A 15,843-nucleotide genomic window follows, 5' to 3' on the forward strand; every position below is an offset into this window, starting at 1 on the left:
CACTGTTTGAGCATACCAGTTTGACAGTGGGAAAATGACTAGATAACCAGATGGCATGTAGTTGCAAGATAAAAATAATAAAATTATCTAAAATCTTGAAACTTTATGACCACACACAGAACACATGCTTGAAATTAAGTTTGCATCCCAATAGGGCACGAACAGTGTTTCAAAATGGAAGTATAAACTGCATAGGTAGTGTTTGTTCACTGCTGGAGATGTCAAAATGGGCTGCTAAGTCTTCAGACCTCTTTCTGCAATTCATTTAATTGTTCATTGTTAAAATGTTATGAGCATGACCATTAACCCAACAGCTTACAATGAGCATTCTGAGGTTGGGTCAAAAAAAAACTTGCAGCCAAGTCTGGCCAAGTTTCCACCACCACAGTATGAGCCATGGTCTATGTACTCATTTGAACCACATTTTGGAGTATGTCATCTTCCATTGTGGCACGCAACATAGACATCTTAAATTAGTGCAGAAAAATAATGAATATGTTGCATTATGGTAATGCATGACTGGTCATATAGACAAAGATTAGGCCAAACAAGGCCAGGTTGGGGAGCTGTTTTCGAGGACAAACGGTGAACGGAGTGTGGTCAACAGCCCAGAGTCTGTTCCACATAAACTTCAAGTTGCATGCGGTGCTTTTCTCTCTAAAACATTTCGTCATATTTAAGGAGCTCTCGTGCTGGTGTACACAACCAGCACCACAGTGGTTGCATACATACATCGTCAGGGTAGTAACCACTCCCGAAGACGTTTCAACCTAGCAAAGTCTGCTGTTGTAGCAGTGAGCACCATCAATTCCTAAGCGACATACAGGTGCATCTCAATAAATTAGAATATCATCAAAAAGTTGATTTATTTCAGTAATTCGATTCAAAAAGTGAAACTCATATTATATAGATTCATTACACACAGACTGATATATTTCAAGTGTTTATTTCTTTTAATTTTGATGATTATAACTGACAGCTAAAGAAAACTCAAAATTCAGTATCTCAGAAAATTAGAATATTACTTAAGACCAATCAAAAGGATTTTTAACGCAGAAATGTTGGACTACTGAAAAGTATGAACATGTACAGCACTTAATACTTGGTCTGGGCTCCTTTTGCCTGAATTACTGCAGCAGTGCGGCGTGGCATGGAGGCGATCAGTCTGTGGCACTGCTGAGGTGTTATGGAAGCCCAGGTTGCTCTGATAGTGGCCTTCAGCTCTTCTGCGTTGTTGGGTCTGGTGTCTCGCATCTTCCTCTTCACAATACTCCATAGATTCTGTATGGGTTTTAGGTCAGGCGAGTTTGCTGGCCAATCAAGCACAGGGATACCATGGTCCTTAAACCAGGTACTGGTACCTTTGGCAGTGTGTGCAGGTGCCAAGTCCTGCTGGTAAATGAAATCTGCATCTCCATAAAGCTGGTCAGCAGAGGGAAGCATGAAGTGCTCTAAAACGTCCTGGTAGACGGCTGCGCTGACCTTGGACCTGAGAAAACACAGTGGACCAACACCAGCAGATGACATGGCACCCCAAACCATCACTGACTGTGGAACCTTTACATTGGACCTCAAGCAACTTGGATTCTGTGCCTCTCCTCTCTTCATCCAGACTCTGGGAACTTGATTTTCAAAGGAAATGCAAAATGTACTTTCATCTGAGAAGAGAACTTTGGACCACTGAGATACAGTCCAGTCCTTTTTGTCCTTATCCCAGGTAAGATGCCTCTGATGTTGTCTCTGGTTCAAGAATGGCTTGACACAAGGAATGCGACAGTTGAAGCCCGTGTCCTGGACACGTCTGTGCGTGGTGGCTCTTGAAGCACTGACTCCAGCTGCAGTCCACTCCTTGTGAATCTCCCCCAAATTCTTGAATGGGCTTCGTTTCACAATCATCTCAAGGCTGCAGTTATCCCTGTTGCTTGTGTACCTTTTTCTACCACATTTTTTCCTTCCATTCAACTTTCCAAACATTCTGCTTGGATACAGCACTCTGTGAACAGCCAACTTCTTTAGCAATGACCTTTTGTGTCTTACCCTCCTTGTGCATGGTGTCAATGATCGTCTTCTGGACAACTGTCAAGTCAGCAGTCTTCCCCATGATTGTGTAGCCTACTGAACCAGACTAAGAGACCATTTAAAGGCTCAGGACACCTTTGAAGGTGTTTTGAGTTAATTAGCTGATTAGAGTGAGACACCATGAGTCTTCAATATTGAACTTTTTCACAATATTCTAATTTTCTGAGATACTGAATTTTTGGTTTTCATTATCTGTCAGTTATAATCATCAAAATTACAAGAAATGAACACTTGAAATATATCAGTCTGTGTGTAATGAATCTATATAATATATGAGTTTCACTTTTTGAATCGAATTACTGAAATAAAATCAACTTTTTGATGATATTCTAATTTATTGAGATGCACCTGTATGTGCTTGGGTGTCTGAACCAGGGGGCAAGATCTCCTGTCAGGTCGGAATGGTCTCTCCACCGCGAGAGACCATTCCGCGAATGGTCTGTCCACCACTGACCCAAAACAACTACTAAAAACACCTGTAAAAGTACCAAATCCATGGGATTTATTAATACAACAGCATTCAACAACTACAAGACAAACATAGCTGTACAACAAAACCCCAGGCTGAGAGGCTGAGAGGCAGGAGAGGCAGCAGAGGCAGCAGAGGCAGCAGAGGCAGCAGAGGCAGCAGTCCCCAAGCTAGAAGCCTCTCTCCTGCAGCAGGAAACTGGAGTCTTTATCTGCTGCTTGATCACCTGGCCAGGTGCATCTCATCTGGCAATCATGGGGAACACAACCTGGGCGGAGCTACAGAAAAGGGAAGGGAAGTGACAAACAAAGAACACAACACATGTGGCCGTAACAATTATACCATAACGGATCAGACTGCACCTCTGGGAACAGACACGATGACCCATGTGCTATCGAAATGGCTCACTAGGGCAAGAGACAGAGGAGACCACTGGGCATCTAGAATGCAACAAAAAGGCTATCTGCAGTTTAAGCAGTTTTGAGAAAGTTATGGCTGAATAAAAATGGGGCCCAGATGATTCTTGCATTTGTTGCCTAATCTGGCCCCATCTAATACCCAGTTTAATTCTACATGAAACCCATTGGGCAGTTGGCATTGGGCTGACATGGAACCCTTGGGCAAATCCACCTACAACCCATATTTCAGCCAATGTTGTCCCCATGTACTGCCCACATAGAACTTAAATCTGGGACCAAAATCTTGCATATGCTGCCCACATGGGGCCCACCTAACACCAAGTGTGAGAACCACGTGGACAATTGACACGGGCCACTATGGAACCCTTGGATGATTCCATATAGGACCCATTTTTCAGCCCATTTACTACCCACATGGGCTCCACATACAAATTTTGTACATACAAAAGTCTCCATATTTATTTTATTTATTTTTTACTTACATGTATACAAGTACGTATTTCAACTGATAGGAAGGTAAGTGGTGTTTAGTGATGAGACAGAAGGTTGCAGGTTCGTGATGTTAGCAAAAGTAAAGCGTGAACTACAGCGATAAGGTCGTTTACATTGTGTTTCCCCTTTATTGAGGATGACCCCAGGGGTCCATATTGTCAGCTGAATGGTAATATTCCTGCTGTTCACCTCTTTTTTGGAAATGCAAAACTGTTGGATACATACCCTCTGTGAAATTGTCAGGGTGGATCACTAACCGCCGCCACCACGCCCCCCCCGCACATATTCTGCCTTCAGACTATTTAGATTGACGTAAATATGTCTATGGCCCACGACTACGGGCCCCCAAGAGCCACGGGCCCAGGAGCAATCGCACCTGCTGCGCCCCATATAGTTACGCCCCTGAGGTGGGCCCGTATTGGACCGGCCCAAACCCCGTTGGCCCACCGGGGATTTCCCCGGTATCCCCGATGGCCAGTCCGCCCCTGCCCGGGTCCTCGGGTGGAGCTCAGTGTATGTGCAGCAGCTGTATCCACCACCTGGCTGGTACATCATTGGTGATGGAGGCCAATTCAAAAAAAACAACAGCCACCTAGAAAAAGCAACGGCCTTAGGATGACGAAGACCCAGTGGAGATCGATCTTCTTCAAGGGCCTTGAGGTAAAGAAATTATAACACATGTATGTCGGCCAAAGTGTATATGCTCATGTATATGCTCACAATTAAATATGCATAAAACTGACTTGTGTTCTACTCAGGAGGCCTGTGTAGGAACTTCCATCAAGCATGATTGTGTCTGTACAAATAGGCAAAGTCAACCTTTGCCCCAGTGGTTGTGTCCTGTCCCGTCTTCCTGCACAACCAGTGGAGATTTTTGTCGAGTCAGCAGACCTTCCAAAGGATGACCATGAGGAAATGTATGGGAAGTTCATCAGCCTTTTGTTGAACCCGGGGACAACCTGAGACACAGACTGGCTACTGCTGTGCCTGCACCCAGTGATAACATTGAGGCATTAAGAGATTATGTTTACTGATTCAACATGGCCTGAATCCCAGAGAGGCGCAGACAATGGGTCCAAATACTCGTCCAAATAGAGTAAGGTTACTCACGCCCATCCCTTTACTAGCTATTTATCTATATTATCGAAACAGAAACCATATATCTGTTTCAGAAGACTTTATTCAATTTTGTGACAATCAATGGATGTTGTCAACTTCCACCAGCGTGAGACACTGTCATTCTTCCTCTGGCTATTCTTCGCAGTACTCTGTGTCAAGTCGTTTTATCTGTATCCACTGTGAGTGGGAATAAGGTCGCTTATGATTCTGTCTCTGTGTGTGAATGCGTGCAGGGAGGGAGTGAAGTATTCTTGCTTGAAATGCCCATCCCTACGTCATGCAACTTTTAAATGGCTGGTAGCACCACAACAACATGGCATAACGTTTTACGTGACAGGATGACGTAACATTGAATAAACTGCAGTTAATACATGTTATAGATGCTATAACAGTTTACTCGGATCCTCATTAAAATAGGAGTACTCAAAAATGTCTTTGGTGTGTTTGAAATCGCAGCAGTTTGTTCCCAGAACTGAGAATAAAAATAAAAGATCTCCTGTTTTCAAGTTCAGTGTTTTTATTCTTTTGTAAATATACTGTACATGTACAATGTGCATGTACAATATAAACAACAAAACCCCAGTTAATCTGGAAACATTAATCTTTATATTCAACAGAATAAAAGCAAATTGTAATGAGAATGGACACAACTGGCAGTTTTTAAAATAATTAATTTCCAGTTGAAGCTGAATATGCTCATTTTAGAGGCTTAATGCAGGATATAAGGACTCTCAAGATGTAATTTGTTACAACACTAATATAATGACATGCAAAGAAGACTGTTAACCTTTATACAGAATGACCACTGTTAGAACTGGGTCTTTGGAAGCAAATGGTAGTTTATATGTAATGTTTCATCTTCACCGCTAGAGAGCAGTATTACTCTCATAAATGTAGTTCTTCACACAAACTTAGCCATGGCCAATCCATTATCCATTGCATTGAGTTCATGTGATGAGTTTGCACAGTCAACAATCATTCACAAGGAAGTAAAATGGGCCACCTCCTCCTACTGTGACAGAGTAATTTATAGGCATATGTACCACATAGACGTTTTATTCTATAGGTAAACGCTCTGTTTCAACATTTTAACAGCACTAACACATTCATCATGTGATACAAACAATGCATACATGTTAATGATATCTATAGACCCCTGTAATATTAAAAAATAATTAATTTGAAAATTCCTTTTTGTTGAGAAACCCTTGTACAGACTATGATCTTTTACAGACTATGTACTTCTTTTCAAATTTACAATGAATACGCTTAACTTCAGTGCCGGTAATGCTTTGTACTGAAAAGACTAAAGAAGTTGAAGTAGCATTTTTTTTTGAGTGTCCAGTTTCTGCTAGCCTAACCACACCCCGTACACTTTCTCTGAATCCATCACTTGCAGATCCTGACCAAGCAAAATAAGGGAAATGTCAACCCCACCCTTAACTGAAATTCTTACTAAAGCCCCGTCTACACTTCAGTTGAATTCTCTCTTGTAAAATGATGTATACAAAAAGTCATGCTAATACTAAACTACAAATCAATCAGTCTCTCCCATGTAAGATGATCGCACGTATATGTTTATAAAAAGATTATGAGAATAATTCAAATGTGAAAATAAAGGTTTACCTCAGGTTGGACACTAGGTATAGAATATGGTATGTATGGTGTGGTAATTCAAACAGAGGCTACAGACTAATGTTTTTAAGTGACTCTGTTCACTGTACAAGAAAGACATAAAGATGGCAAATTATGTTGAATGACGATATACAAATTCTTTAACTCTGTGCTAAACCACCGTTACTTTATTTGAAACTATTTTGTGTATTTTTACCAGAGTCCTCCTGAAATCAAACCTGACAACAGGGACATTTATTTGATTAAGCACACCTCACATATTAAGTGTATTTATTTTAGTCAGCAAATCACTGTACTAATGGAAAACCCTGACCAAGTCCATTATGTTTGGTGGAGTCTATGGAGTTGGAGACCTTTACAAAATATTGCAACTGATATGTTTCTAAGGTGGGGAAAACTCTTTTACTTTGATGCTGGCATGATAACACTATTCATAGCAAGAATGGCAGCTGAACCATTGCTAACAAGTGTGGTTCAATTCAGCCTGGAATTGCTGCATTGCATCTGTTAGAGAGGAACTACAGCGTAATATTGCTGAAAAAGCAGTATGGTTGGATTCCAGCTAAAAGACTAGCTGGAAACTGAGCCAACAATGGGCAGGAAAAGAGGGAAATGTGTGGGAAACACCAGCACTCTCCTTGTCAGAGAGTTCGGACACCTAACTCTCCAGCACCATTGCACCCACCCCAGAAAATCATTATACTCCACATACCACGTTTAAAAAAAAAAAAATACTATTAAGACATACTGAATATTTGGGGTGGGAATCACCAGGCATCTCATGATACGATTGAATCACTATTCGATTCAGTTATGATTCTTTGACTAACTGGGTCTAGGATTGATTCCAATTCTAGTATTGATTGGACTTTCATTTCAACTAGTTCCTGCAACTATGAAGTTATTAGAATAATGTAAATCTTAAGAATTGGCATAAGAATTACATTTACCTGCACTGTTGTAACAGAAAAACTTAAGTTGTATAACCTATATTTAGTGACAGAACATGCAAACAAAAAGATTGATTCGTATGAAAAATATGAATCACAAGATTTTTTTATTTTAGACATTCCTTATTGTATATGTTGAAATATGGAGTGCTGCAACTGCTCAATACTGTTGTGAAAATAAGTTGACATACTAAACATTATCATGCTTTATTTGTAAACATGGGGTTCACAAACTTGGATGAGTTTGTCTTTACTGTACTAAAACACAGCAACCTAGGTTTAATGAGGTATCAAATTGTGCATCTAATTATTGACATTGCTTTGTAGTAGACCTAGTTCGAGGCTAAAAATCTGTTGGCCTAAGATGTTTTCTTTCCATAGACACACTGATTTGTTACAGGCCAGTTCAAAAGTGTGTAAAAACAGCATGTCAGGAGTGCTGGCCTTTTAAATAAAGCATTCCCATATAAAACCCATTACACGTTCAAACCACTTAATGCTATAGTAGTCTGTGTTCATTTTTCTTTTCTTCCCCTGTTCTTTTTAACCTTATTTTGTATGGGCCATCACAGCACATATGCAGGTCTTAGAAACATGCAGGAGATACACACCGACAGTAAAAATACTCATAGGAACTGACGTCAACTCACGAGGACGAATGATGTGGCAAAAATCAAAGGGCGAATCGCAAAGAAATAGTCCCAACTTATCTCCATTGACCTTGCCAGCAGAAGCCATAATATTTCAAACGCACCGGAAACACATTGAATTGCTTTATTTGAAATATTAACCTTCGGTTTCAAATGTTATACACACCATAATTTCGATCTAAGCTCTTTTTTTCCATCTAATTGTGGATATTCTTCCGCCCCACTGAAACATAGTGCCATTTCCGGAATATTTCTCGCCCTGAACAGTTTCCGCCGCCATTGCAGGTTTCTTGAGTTCAATTCAGCGGCCGCTGTTTGTCATTCTGGGGAAGAAGCACTTAGTTCACATCCAACGGGCCTACGGAATAGCGCGATAACTGTCATCACATTTACCCAAGAGTAGCCTCTGTCAAATTATTTGGTCTCTCAACAAGCCGTCTCAAGGCTGCCCGGCTTGGATCTGAGTGAGAAAGCAGTAGTTTGTTAGCTAGTTTTAGGCGAATTAGGAGGAGAGAGAAGAGGAACCGTCATGGCTCAGATCCTGCCTATCCGATTCCAGGAGCACCTGCAGGTAGGTTATGAGGATGCGTTGGAAAAATGAGTGTCTGTTAAATACATTTCTTCGAAAATCAGTGCGGACCAATACTTGTCTAGCTTGTAACTGTAGACTGCTTTCACTGTATGAACGCCGACTTGGACAGCTCTTCTGCTAGCTTAACGAAATGACCTCCCTTCATTTGGCAAAGGAAGCGAAAGCTAGCTAGAAGTTAGCAAGGCATCAGACAGCTAACAATCGATGCTAAATTATTAGCTAACTCAGGTCGTATAACGTAGATACAGAAACGTGGTTTGTTCCAAAATAATTGACCGCTCCCGTATGTCATCGTATTGTCGTGTAGTTACCAAACTGGCTTACTATGTGTCTATGAAGCTTAACGCCAAAGTACCCTGCTAACCATAAAGTTAACCGAGAAATAGCTAGCTGGCTATCGGTAGGTGGGACCTCCGAATCAGATTGTTTTAGCTTGCTAGTTAGCCAGTTGATATTAGGACATTGGCTATATTCCTTTACAGTCATGTTAACTTTGTGTTTTAGCGCTGCTTGTTCGGCCAACTGAAAAGTATTGAGTTAACCTTAGGTAATTGAGCAATTGTCTACCTGGCTATCTGAAAAGTAGCCGAGAAGTGAGATAACATAGCTAGCTAGTAAGCTAAAATGAGTAAGCTTGGTAGATGGCACTAAAGGTGAACGTCATTTATGGATTTAGCTTATTTGAGTTGATAATGTAATGCTTTCCTCGAAGATATTCGTAATTTGAGTAATTATGTTGTATTAACCATCATGTATAGACACGACTGAGAAGCGTCACTCTCAATGAATGACACTGTACCGCCAGTTGCAAGTTTCCGTTTCTGTATCTGGCTAACGTAGCTAGCTCTGTGACGTGGATTGCTAGCTGACATTGCTTATCTGGAAATACTGGCTTCCTCTACTGCATAGATATCATTACTTACTTTGGGTAACTGTCTGAAAGCTGGTGTAATGGGGTGAATAAACAGATATTTATCAACGAAACGTCCCCTTTTCATCAGCAGCATCACTTAGTCATAGCTAGGTGTTTTTGTCTTTCTTTTTTAAAAATTGATGTATGTGCGGAATTATTTAGATGGTGCAGGCCTACTACATACCGAATCCGTTAACCACCCCTTCCTCCTCGCTGAAGTGTGCTAGAAACTTGAGTTATTGGAACCGAAGGAATGGTTGGACATAGATACGTTTCAGAACTGTAACGTTAGATGAGTTGGAGTGTGGAACCGCCACCCCTAGCAGACATTGTAAGACTCCGTGTAAATCGTCTAAAGGATGGATGGAGCATATGTTTTCATAACTAGGTGGCTGTTACACAAGATTCTTTAGTGACATCAAATCGATCCTTTAATTGAAGCCGTTTCCATTCAATAATATTGTCTTCCACTCTTCATTAGTGGACATGTTTGAAGTGTTGAATTACATCCTTGGCTAGCATTTTTTGGATGACTGCCTGCTTGTTGAGTATCAGGATTTCAGTACTCTCATTCATGTGCACCCTTGGTCTGTATTGTATTGTTGGCAAATGCTCCCTTCTATGGCAATATATATATATACGGTACATTAAATATTTGATAGGCACATTTTTTTCATATCAGTTTGCAAGATCCGTCCATAAGCGTTAACTTACTGGAATTCATGTATTGGTTTGTTGTTGATTTGAATCCTTTGACCATTTTGTTCATTTTAGAATGCATTAATGTTTGGCGGGTAAACATGAACTGAATATATTTTATCTTCTGTGAGAAATCTGCAATACTGTGGAACATTTCTGTGTCATGCCGGTTTAAAAGTGACTCGGTGTTACCCACTGCATTTCAATAGCAGTACTGCCGATTTAAATTGAACTGAAAATAATTAAATAGCCAAGAAAAACACTTCTCACATTTTAGAAGCCATTCATGCCATCGTGTCCAACATTCACTATAAGGTCAGTCCTGTGTTGGACAGGCCTATGTTTGTGCACCTGTATCCATGGCAAGACAAATGTATCCAGAGTTTGCTTGGTGTCCTTGCTATATCAAGGTCATTTTACTGTGTGTAATGAATAAATACCATGAGAACGAGTGAGTGGTTATCTCTGAATGCACCCTTATACATTAGATTGGGGTGGCACACAGCATTTGTCTCCTCACACACATGGGTCATTGTGATTGAAATACTACTGGAGACAGCTATGGCCTAGCAGATACTTTGATTTGATCTTAGTTTGCCCTTAAAGGGCATGGCAACTTGGAAGTGTTTTATGCATGGTTTGACAGATTTATGACTTAGGATGGATCTGTCTGCTTCCATAAAAAAGACATAGTTTGCACTGGTAGTACATGCTGATTAACATAATATGGTCACCCTTGTGCTCACTGTACTCGTGTTTTATCTTTGGGTGTTGCTTTGCTGCCACTCTCAATACAAGAGGGGATGCCACTGAGGAGAAAACAAGTGATGTTTTGATCTTAATGTTTAGCCTCTGGCAGCAATACAACATTCATTATAGAAGTGACATGTATGTAGAATTCAGCATTCCCTACATTCAGAATAAATGCATCATTACCAGTAGAGCTATTTCAGATTTTTGGGCTGGTGTGCCCAGTGTTTTAACAGCTACATCATGGTAGGTCTAGGTACTGCACAGGATGTGAGTATTTAATCTTAAACAGCTAGCAATGATTAACCAACACTTTTATGTGAGGTCAGTTTCATTAAGCACTTGAATTAAATCACATGGTGCCCTCTCTGCCTTGATATCAGTGAATGTGGGTAATTAACCGTCAAAAATGCAATTAGTTGTCACCAACTTGGAAAAGATGCCTACTCATTACTGGCAGCTTTGGCAGTTACTGCATTTAGGCTATGTAAACAACTGCGTGCCTGATTCAGTCATCGAAACCCAGGTTAAGTGTGTCCATTCAGTTGCCTGTTGCCTTCACTGGATGAACACAATCACTGGGCATCAAGGCTAATTGGACGGAGACTAGCCTGATCTCTGAGCCAGTGGTCTTGCTTTGTCAGTGTCCTGCTGGGCTTGTCTTTTTTTATATGTCATCCATTTATACGACTCATCTGACTAAGGCTATGACTTGTTTTTGCAGAACATCTTGGGTATTGGTCGCCTAGTTTAACACACTCCCTTTCCACAGATAAGCCGCACACGCAAGTGCTGAGGGTAGCGGTTCTTTACAGGAATGGCAATACATTAATTTGGATAACAAATTACTTTTGTTCAGTATTTCAGTGTAAGTGCTAAGAGGTTGCTCAGTGGTTCTTCTCCTAAAGCTCCAAACCAGGTTATGCACAGCAAACAGGGCGACACACCTACGTCACGTATAGAGTGCATCATTTCATGCTTATTTTTCGATAGGTTATCTTTTTGTTTTTGAAAAATCAGTGATGTGTTGTGGTTTTAAATTGAACTTGGCACAGCCAGAGCTGCACTTCTATCTTGGATGAGAGGGATGGGCAGGGGCCCCAATTCAGGGGATCAGTATGTCCATTAGCTAATGGATGGGGCACCGTTCCAGTAGAATGCCTGATAAGCAGGGGGATCAACTATTCAGCTAACCTCAGATTTATAACCTGTGGGAAACGTATGAAGAATGAATGGCACTGCACGTTGTTGGACTAGTTAGTGCAGGACTACTCACCTCCTTGCACGGCTGTCAGTTTAGTTAGTAGAAACAAACTGCTGTGTTGTGGGATTCCTGACATTCCAGCACATCCTGTTTTCCCATTTATTTAGCCGTGCCCCATTTCTGCCAGCTCAGTGCCACTGCTCCAGTTTCACTTCACTTGTGGGGCCCTTTGTTGGAATCCATATTTTACACAAAATGATTTTCCTTCTGTGGCCAGCCCTCTGAAATTGATCCGTCACCACTTGTGGAAGTGTGGCAAGTATCGGATAGAGGATATTTTCCTGATTTCTTGGCCACAGCAGCATTAAACTTTGGAGTTGAGTCACGAAAAGCTCATGGGGTTTATACATTCAATGGTCGTGTGTAGACTGGTCAGGTGTCAGTCAGGTGTTGCAGCAGGATAGTGCTTTATAGCTGTGCTTTTTAATGCTTCACCTCGAGCAATGAGCTTCAGGTTGAACCTTGAACTCTCACCTGGTAACCTCTCCGCTGTCTCGTGACTAGCTTGTGGGGAGTACAGGATTTGCTCAGGAGTGTAGATTCCACACGAGCAGCCATACCTCTCCCTTCCCTAATGGCTAATAAAACCTCAGTTCAAAAGGAAAAAAAGAACAGAAAAGTGCCCCTCACTGCCAGGAAACCAGTGTCAAACTGGGTTGGGGTGGGCTGGTGGGGGGTTAGTGTGAAGGGAATGCTTGTAAGACCAACACACACACACCAGTACACAAATGCATACACACATACTTGAGTGCACACACACACACACACACACACACACACACACAATTCCTTTCTGTCACTGCCTAGCTGGTCACATGTTGCAGGCTGTCACATGGTCACTGTGGAGATGTAGTGTTGACTTAGCCCGGGACAATGGGACCAAGCTTCCTGTTATGGAGCGAGCGGAGCAGTGCAACGCTGCAAGACTCAGCATTCTGCACATCCTTAGCTGCCCTTCCTTGAACCTTCCCCCTGGTGCCAGAGGCAGGGGTCTTTTTGTGCTGAGCCAGGTGCCATTTGCCCCTCTGCCATGCACTAGAAGGGTTAACTCAGCAGCTGGGGTTCCTGTGGATGGGTATTTAGAGCTGAGAATGAAGTGATTGTGTGGCCCCTTAGCCCCACTGGAAGAGGAAGGATGCGGTCAGCACCATGGTTGTGGGCTCTGACTCCCAGAATCACACGCATTAAAATGTAGATTGCACAGCAAGTCGCCTGGAGTTGCATCTGCTATATGAATGAATACAAATATGAATGAATAACACCCTACCAGATTGTCTGTCTGTGTAGACACATACTGTGTGGGACACACACAAGTACATCTAATAATTGTCATATTTTCTTGGCAGTGTGATTGAGAGCCCTGGATAGAAAATACCTTAAGCATCTCAGGAGAGAGGAGAGTAGCTGCCTGAGTTTGCACAGTGAGGGAGTGTGTTATGCTGGCGCAAGTCATTTTAGATACCCCCCTGGCATGGTGTTGAGTAACAGAGGCGAGTGTCTGGTCCTCTCTTTGTGATGTCATGACGAAGAGGAACCAGGCCCTGCTGGTATTTCGACATGGCTTCAGGCTAAATGCAATTTCATAATAATCCAAAGGAAAGATGACCCCACTCCTCTCAGCCAATTCCTGGCTCCAGTGAAGCTTGCTGATGTCATCAGTATTTCTCGCTTTCATCAGCTACGGGAGGAGTAGAATTGGAGGTGGAGCGAGGGTGATATGTCGCTGCTGTGGCAACATGAACTCTGCCGAGGACTGGAAGATGATCACGGCGTGGCACAGCTACGTGCTCTATGTTGACTTGGACGTCTACAACCCCCTCCTTCATCTGGATGCTGAGCATGCCCTCCTCCTGTAGCATATTTTCCCCCTGCCCCATTTACGCTTGATGGATTGAGCTGCTTATAGCCTGACAGTGCATATTGTGCAGTTATCCAGCTAACCACGCAACCATTTGCAGAGCAAGACGGTGAGGAAGAGTAGTTCGATTTCTGGTGTTGGGTTCTTCGATTTCTTAGGATTTCAGTGGCTTGACACTTTGCAGTGCAATACTACCTGCTGAAAGTACATGAGCAGTTTTCCTAGACTGTGACTAAAAGGGTGTAACAGGAAAGTAGTCGTTGCAAAACTTGCTTCGAAGGAACAGTCACTACAAGGGGGAAAAAAATTTGCTTGCTGTGCACTTTCATGCCGTATTGCTTGGCTGAAATCCTCGCAAAGCCTGTGTGTAGTTATGGAAGGTTCTGTTGCCACCGGTACTTTTTAAAACCTGAACCCAGCATGCCTTTTCTGTGTATGTGTGGAACATGAGTCATAAAAGTCCCGGTCTAATACCTCTTTCACACCAACGACGATCAGTCAATTCAAACCAAGCCAGTCAGTGTGGGTTAGGGATGGGCATAATTCATCGACGATCGATTAATTGATCATTAAGAATTTCCTTGATGAAATTATTTTTTCATCGATTAAAACATGTTCTCCTGCGTAGTGTGCGTGTAATTTATTTATTTTAGGGCTGTCAAAGTTAACGCGTTATTCTATGAGATTATTGTGGCGGAGATTAATGCAATCAAATATTTGAACGCAGTTAACGCAACTTTGTTTACTTCCGGTGCGCGTTGACCCATGGCACGAAACCGCCCCTTGTCTGCAGTCAGTTAGATAGAAGAGACCGAGACGGTAGTTGAAGATGGAGAGAGCTGAGGGACTGTCGGCCCATCAACATAGTTGAAGACGGTGGGCTGACTGAGGTGATTCGAATTCGAACAATTCTTACGATTTACCGTCGAGGGGCACCATTGTGTCTCGCATATATTCCTTGGCTGATGGCGAGAGAGCACGAAAAAAATGCAATTAAACAACAGTGTCTAAAATACACGCTGTCTGAAGTGATTACTCGTTAATTTATAAGATTTAGTCTTTAGAAGAAAACAAACTTTTAATCACGATGAATCTAGATGAATGAATTTCAAAATGTGAGATTAATTAGTTAGAGAGAAAAAAAAAACGAAGGTCAGTTGTGTTTATGAGCACCGGCTTCTAGCTGTCGGCTCCGCTGCTTAAGAGTACAGCAGCGCATATTTTCAAGTGTAACCATTGAACGGATCCCGTTTAACTGCCACAAGAGTTGTCCATCTTGTAAGTTTAACTGCCACAAGAGTTGTTCATCTGGTAATAAAGATCTCAATGAGGAAACACGCTGTGTTTTTTCTATTTTCACTGCATTTTAATATAGCCTATAAATAGTGAATTTTAATATAAAAATATTAATGATTAATCGAAAATCGATCGTTAATTCTCCCGACGATCGATTAAGACAATTTAATCGAATGCCCATCCCTAGTGTGGGTTATTCCCAAATTGTGACAATTCAGATTAGACCTGGGTCGCAACCTGGGATTGATGCATACATAATCACCTCTCGGCCTGCAGCGGGACGGGGATTAAACTTCCTGCACGGCACCAGCTCAGCAGACGATGGAGACTAGAGTAGGGGAGAGGCTACACAATAACTTGCGGTTTGTTTAGGATTTGCCCAAAAAGGTGTACTGTGTTAAAAGTGTGATGGTGACGCAGGTAGAAACAGTTGTAACTGAGTGCATCATGATTGTGACCGCACTTAAATCTATAATCTTGCTGCATTTCAAAACATAACACTGGTGGCTCAAATGAACACAATCTATATAAATGTTTAATTGACATCGTTATCAGAAAAATGGTAAAGGTGTAAAAGGTAATGTGGTAAAATGGTAATGTGTAAAAGTTAATTTTGTCTACTGTAGTGGACATTGTGTAGGTGCCTAGGCTAGACATG

The 15,843-nt window shown here is 41.8% G+C and overlaps 1 protein-coding gene across 3 annotated transcripts in view; it reads left to right on the plus strand.

The window, feature by feature from the left end:
* The first annotated feature begins 7,977 nt into the window (after positions 1-7,977).
* The window catches only part of cltca (clathrin, heavy chain a (Hc)), a 40,717-nt gene continuing 32,851 nt past the window's right edge, over positions 7,978-15,843 (plus strand). The window contains exon 1 of one of the 3 annotated variants that reach the window (XM_012835762.3): positions 7,978-8,384. In XM_012835762.3, the coding sequence (XP_012691216.2) occupies positions 8,343-8,384 (42 nt within the window). In that variant the 5' untranslated portion in view covers positions 7,978-8,342. The remainder of the gene's footprint in view (positions 8,385-15,843) is intronic. The other 2 variants (XM_031571727.2, XM_012835761.3) reach the window with 2 other exon arrangements.

This window comes from Clupea harengus, chromosome 8 (assembly GCF_900700415.2).
Source record: "Clupea harengus chromosome 8, Ch_v2.0.2, whole genome shotgun sequence".
NCBI lineage: Eukaryota > Metazoa > Chordata > Actinopteri > Clupeiformes > Clupeidae > Clupea > Clupea harengus.